Raw genomic sequence first — 6,000 nt, forward strand, 5'->3', positions numbered from 1 at the left:
AGGACCGGCAGCCGGGGGGCCGGGGCTGAGTGGCCAGTGGGGGTCCCAGTGAGAGCTGGTGGCCTGGACAGAGGTGGCCCAGACCTGGACAAAGGGGGCAGGTGGAAGAGAGCAGAGGAGGACTGTGAACCTGGAAGACCCTCGGGTCTCTGGCCGGGGCATCGGAATGTTCAGGAATCATTGTGCCCCTCCCCCCCAGCCAAACAGTCACTGCCTTTTCTGGGCCACCCTGGTCCGTGTGTCCGGGACCAAGTTGGGGACTGCCCTGGCCCTGGCGGCCGGGGTGGGGGTTGGGAAAGGGGCTGGCTAAGCCGCACCAGCATCGTAGAAGTCACCGCTGTGTTTAGGGTCTTTTCTTGGGGAGCTGCTGGTTAGGACAGTTTCGGGCTTATTCATAGACCCAGCAGCAGCGGCCTGAGCATCGCTAAGGAGAAGGGGGCATTTGAGGGTCAAACTTGCCGTGAAAGGCGGATTCTGCGCCCGGGTGAGCTGCGAGCGTCTGTGGGTCTCGCCTGGGGTCAGGATCGCTGAGAACGACCTTCCGTGAGCTCCGTCCCCCCGATGGCATGTGAGCTGCGGCTGCCGCTGACGGCTGTGCGGGTAGTCGGTGCTGCCAGGCGGGGCAGGTGAGCAGTGCCACCCCTGTCACTGGGTTGTCCCGTGTGGCCCCACAGCGCCCCCGCGTGGTGGCTCGTGGTCCAGTTTCCTCTTTGCTTGAGAAGCCAAGGCCGCCGGCCGAGTCCAGGTGCCTCGGGGACAGCTGGGCTGGGGGGGGGCCCCCGGGAAGCCCCAGCCCCACCTCCAGGCTGGACCCCCCTATTCTAATAAGCCCCCAGACCAGCGGTTCCAGGGGCGCGGGTTCTGCGGCACAGCGTCTGGGCTTGCAGAAAGGAGGGAGGGGCTCTGTAGTCAGGTGCAGCCGGGAGACACTGGGTCAAGTTAAGGGGTCTCTGCAGCCGACGTGGCCTCCCAAGCCTGCCGAGCCCCGGCCCTTCCCCATCTCCTCCCGGAGCGTCTGGCTGCCCTGGGGCCCCACCTGGCCGGGCCCTCGGCCCTCGGTCAGCGTCGCCGACTGCAGGAGTGAGGAAGACGTTCCGCTTTGCCGTTCACTTTCTGTGCGAGGAAGGGCGGACACTCCAGCTTTCGGGGCTGTGGGGCCTCTGGGCTGACGCTGTCGGAGAGCAGGTGCCGTGTGGGCTCCCGGTGCAGGGACCCGGCCAGCGTCCGCGTCACATGGACCCTCCCGCCCGAGTGGGGCTTCGTGAGGCAGAACCGGGGAACCCACGCCCAGTGACCCCTGCTCTCCAGTGCCCACGTGTTCCAGAACACTCTGGGGAGCTTAGTGTTTAAATAAAGCCAGCCCAGTCAGGGCGCGGGGGCTCTCGCCTGTAATCCTGGTACTTTGGGAGGCCAAGGCAGAGGATCACTCAAGGTCAGGAGTTCAAGACCAGCCTGGGCAACATAGTGAGACCCCATCTCTACCAAAAATAGAACAATCAGCTGGGTGTGGTGGCACCTGTAGTCCCAGCTTCTCGGGAGGCCGAGGCAGGAGGATCGCTGGAGTCCAGGAGTTGGAGGCTACAGTGAGCTGTGATTACACCGCTGCACTCCAGCCTGGGCGACAGTGAGACCCTGTCTCTAAATAAATGCATAAATGCAGCCAGCTCTGCTGGTCTTTTACCTTCTCGCAGGAGAATGCTCTGGATTTGAGTTAAGCGTATCCAAGGAGTAGGTGTTCTAAAATATACAAAAGGAAGACGCACAAAGGCTTGTGTGTTCTTGACTGTGTGTACCTTACGTTAAAAGTAGCCCAAGCAGCCAGGCCCAGGCAGGAACCAACGGTTTGCTTTCTTTTGTTCTTTCTTTTTTCTTTGCCTTTCAGACATTCGGTTTTATTTTTTGCTTTTATTATTATTATCGTTATTTTACACATACTTTTTGTTTCAAAATATCAAGCAGTACCAATGCTTTTGTTACACAGATAACCTTTTATAATGCTCACGTTGTTGGGGCCTGTAAGTGTGCCGTCCCCCGAATAGCGTTCGCTGTGCCTGAGGTGCGTTTTCACCATCCCTTGCCCGGTTGCCAAGGCCTCCCCATCTCTCCGCGTCCTGTCCTCGGCTCCCGCCGTTGGGCTCCACTTGGTGTTCGGTTCTGCCTTCCTGAGACGCTTCCCTGAGGATGATGGCCCGTCCATCCACGTGGCTGCCAAGACACGATTCTGTTCCTTTTCATGGCTGAGCGGTGCCCCGCGATGCACACACCTGGTTCTCTGTCCCCTCATGAGCTGGCGGGCACTCAGGTCCATGCTGGTTTGCTCTCTGGCACAGACAGGGGGGCGTCCCTGTGACATTCCCGTCTCATCACGCCTTTCCCTGGAGTCTGTACAGTCACTGGGCCTTTGGTTGGCAGGAATCGAAGCCGCCAGGGTGGGTGGGGCCCCGGGGGGGGGGAGGGCAGCCGGTAAGCGGGGCCGCGTCTCGTGACCCTCGGTGTTGGCGGGGCCGCGTCTCGTGACCCTCAGCAACCAGTGTGGCTGCCCGGCTGGGCAGGAGGCCCCTAACTAGGCCTCAGGACAGTTGTTAGTTCTCCTTCATTAAACCACAGCCAGCGGTTAGGGGCAAGTATCAAAATCTTGAGATTTTTATCATAAGTTGGTGCCTTTGCCTGGGCACGTGAACCCTGCAGATTGCACAGTTCTCTGCTGACGGCGTCGTGGCACCTGTCACGTGGCTGAGCGGATCTGACGGTCACTGCCAAGGTCACCTGGACGTGTGTGCGTCCCCACCGGTCAGCCCCAGGACAAGCTCTTCCGAACCCCACTCTGTGCCGGGCCTCGTGCCGCCCAGGGCTGCGGATGCACCAGCACCTGCTGCATCGAGCAGGCCCGGGTGCCCTTCTCCCTGCTCACCTGTGGGGCTCGCATCGTCCCACAGCCTGGGAGGTGGCACTGCCGTTGTCCCCCGTGCGCAGAGGGGTCAGAGGCCGGAAGGGGGCGTGACCAAAGTCACACAGAGTGTGGGAAGCTGGAGTCCAAGTTCGGGCAGCCGTTCAAAGCCTCCTCTTTGCTGGGCCGCTGGGCCTGTGTCCTCTCCCCTCGGTGACACGCCTGTGTCAGGCCACCAGCACGGCACCCTCCTCCCACCCCCCCCGGGCCTGAGGGCCGCGTGTGACCACCTGCCCACGCTCTGTCCTGTGTCCCCCAGGAAGCTGATCAGCATCGCCTTTGGGGACCTGAACCCCTTCCCGCTGCGCCAGATCCGGAACCGGCGAGCCTGCCACCTGGAGAAGGTGCGGCTGGAGCTGACGGAGCTGGAGGCCATCCGGGAGGACTTCCTGCGTGAGCGGGACAGCAGCCCCGACAAGGGCGAGCTGGTCAGCGACGAGGAGGAGGACACCTGAGCGGCCCGGGCGCCGCCCTTGCTGCCGCCACCACCAAAGTGCCAAGTGACAGCCGGACGTCGGGACCTGCCGGGCGCCTGTCCCCAGCCCTCTCCGCGCCGTGGCCTCTGGCTCTGTCTGACGGGTGGTGGCCAGGCCGCCCGGCTGTCTGTCTGCGGGCCGGAGCCTGCTCAGGCACCTGTCGGGGTGTCGATGTCCCGCCCTCTGAAACCCTCGCTTTGCCGGCGTCTCCTGTGCTCCTGCTCCTGCGGTGGGCGGCTGTGTGCGTTTGCAGACGGCCGTGTGCGGAGGACGTGCCGGTGGCTCTGTGGGCCAAAGAGCGGCTGCCTCGGTGGCTCCGGGGCGGTGTTGGCACAGTGACGTCCCTAGAGAAGCCAGCACACCCCTCGTTCGTTCGGAAGTGGCCACCACAGGGTGCCCGTGACCCTCCCCGCGGGGGCTGCAAGCGCCCACCGTGCCCCATTTCTGGGGAGCCTTCGTCCTTCCGGCACCGGCTCCTGCCTGGGGGGGCCCGGCTGCCCAGACGCCCCCCATTGCCAGCCTGTTCGAGACCCTTGGGCTGCTCCGCCATAGCCCGGCCCGTGCCTGGCGCGTCCGCACCGGGCCCTGTGGAAACCGGTCGGCTCACAGTCATTCTCCCAGGACGGGTGGGGCGGGGATTCCGGGTCAATGGTGTGTCATCGTGTGGCGGGTGGGCCCACCCCTGGGCTGGCCTTGGCTGGGGGGACCCAGCAGCCTTTTCTGGGGTGCTTTGCGGGCCAGGGGTACAGCTGCCCAGTGGACGCCCTGGGACGGCCCAGACCCGGCTTCCCCAGGGTGGCCGTGCTCCTGGGTCGGGCAGGGCTGCTGCCAGCTCCAGGGTCAGGAGGCACCTACGCTTGGGGCCAAGGTTGGGGTGGGCTCTCCCCAGCGTGTCCCCTGGATGCATCCTCATCCTCCAGGGACGAGGCGTCACCATTGCCTCTGGCCGGTCAGGCTGCCCGGGCGGGTTGTGGAAACGTCGAAGCCTGGAGAGAGGCTTTGAGCAGGGAGGGGGTTTCACTTGGTCTCTGGGCCGTCCCCGACGTGCAGACGTGACAGAATGTCTTCTGGCCCCGTGTCATTCCACACGAGAGAAACGGTCTTTACCAGAATGTCTCACACTACCTGGGAAAATTGGAAATGACCCTTCATTGACGTAAACACACTCAGACCAAGAATCGAACCAGGGCGGTTTTAAGTGCCTTTTCCCTATCAGGGTTTTCCTGTTGATTTTTGCTGTCACCTTCCTGCCAGTGTCAGGGCTAAGCTGGCATTTCGTGTGCTCGACTGGGCTCTGCTTTTCTGTCTTCGGTGACGTTGGTTCATTTTTCACTGCCCACAGGGAGCTGGTCTCTGTATTCAGCCAAAAGCCTTTGTCTCTTTTCAGGTATTAAAAACGTGTTTTATCCTTGTTTTGTTTTGGGGGGGCAGCTGTTTGAGGCCCAACTTGTTCAGGAAGTTGCCTGAGCACGGGGTGTTGCAGTCTGCCTGGGTGACTTGGGGGGACCCCTCCTGCTTCCCCACGCCTGTCAGCCCCAGGGGACAGCAGGACGGGCCGGGGTTGGGGGTCGGGGATCGGGGGTCGGCTCCCCCTGCCCCAGGTTCCAGGTCCCCGGGGGCTGTGCCGGCCCAGCCTGCTGCGTCCTGGGGCTGAGACGCCTGCAGGGCTGGGCTGGTTCTGTCGGGTTCACCCCGTAAGCCGCCCCTGACGGAGGCCAAGGCCATGGGAGTGTTTGCAGGCAGGTGTCAGCGGTGGCCGGGCTGGGGGGTCCTGGAGGGACGGACGGGGGGCTCTTTCTCGGGGGCTCCTTCTCGCTCCCCCAGAGTGCAGGGCGGGGAGTGCTCGGCCTGGTTCCACTCTGGGGACCAGACGGGCTGTGGGCCCCACTGTTTGCGGCCAACATATCCCTTCCCTGTGCCACCATGGGCAGAGCTGCTCTGTCCCTCCGGTGCCCTGAGGTCCCCCGGCCTCACCAGCTGCCCGGCAAGTGCCCCTTGCGGCCGGGGCTGCTGCTCTGAACCTCGGCCCCTGCGTGCCGAGTGCCGGCTTTAAATGGATGGTTTATGGGTTGAGCCTCTGTTAATGCTCTTGTATATTGTACTACAGTTTATATTTTTATAGGCTATTTTATCAAGGTTTTTCTAGATTCCGTACATCTATTTTATATAACAAGCTCTGATTTTGTGTGACTTCTGTGTATTTATGTCAACCCGGGAGTGCTCCCCTTCCCTGCCCACTTTCCCTCCGGCCGCGGCCATCCCCGGCTGGCGCATGGTGGCCTTGGGTGCGCTGTGGCCGTGCCGACAGCCGCACGATGGCAGCCAGGACGACGGACCGCTGGAGACACTGGTCTCGGTGACACTGTGTCCACGTAGGAAGTGTCCAGACAGCCACCCAGCCGGGTCCTAACCGAGGGTTCCTGTCACTGCACAAACCCCGCCCCTCTCTGTGTCCCTGAGCTGCCGGCAGCTGGGCCTGCCCGGGACGTCCTTGCAGGTGGGGGCTGGACACAGGCCGGGTGGCCACTGTCCCGGCCCACGGCAGCTTCCATGCTGGTCTCTGGTGTATGTTTGGAA

General features: G+C 62.9%; 1 protein-coding gene across 6 annotated transcripts in view; it reads left to right on the top strand.

The window, feature by feature from the left end:
• TBC1D2B (TBC1 domain family member 2B) overlaps positions 1-5,613 on the top strand; it is a 59,039-nt gene extending 53,426 nt beyond the window's left edge. For 5 of the 6 annotated variants that reach the window (XM_045560485.1, XM_045560490.1, XM_045560488.1 and 2 more), the window contains one exon: positions 3,207-5,613. In XM_045560485.1, the coding sequence (XP_045416441.1) occupies positions 3,207-3,402 (196 nt within the window). In that variant the 3' untranslated portion in view covers positions 3,403-5,613. Of the gene's footprint in view, positions 1-398; positions 1,450-3,206 lie in introns of those variants that run through there. The other variant, XM_045560486.1, reaches the window with a different exon arrangement.
• Positions 5,614-6,000: the final 387 nt, after the last annotated feature.

Source organism: Lemur catta, chromosome 9 (genome assembly GCF_020740605.2).
Source record: "Lemur catta isolate mLemCat1 chromosome 9, mLemCat1.pri, whole genome shotgun sequence".
In the NCBI taxonomy this organism is placed as follows: domain Eukaryota; kingdom Metazoa; phylum Chordata; class Mammalia; order Primates; family Lemuridae; genus Lemur; species Lemur catta.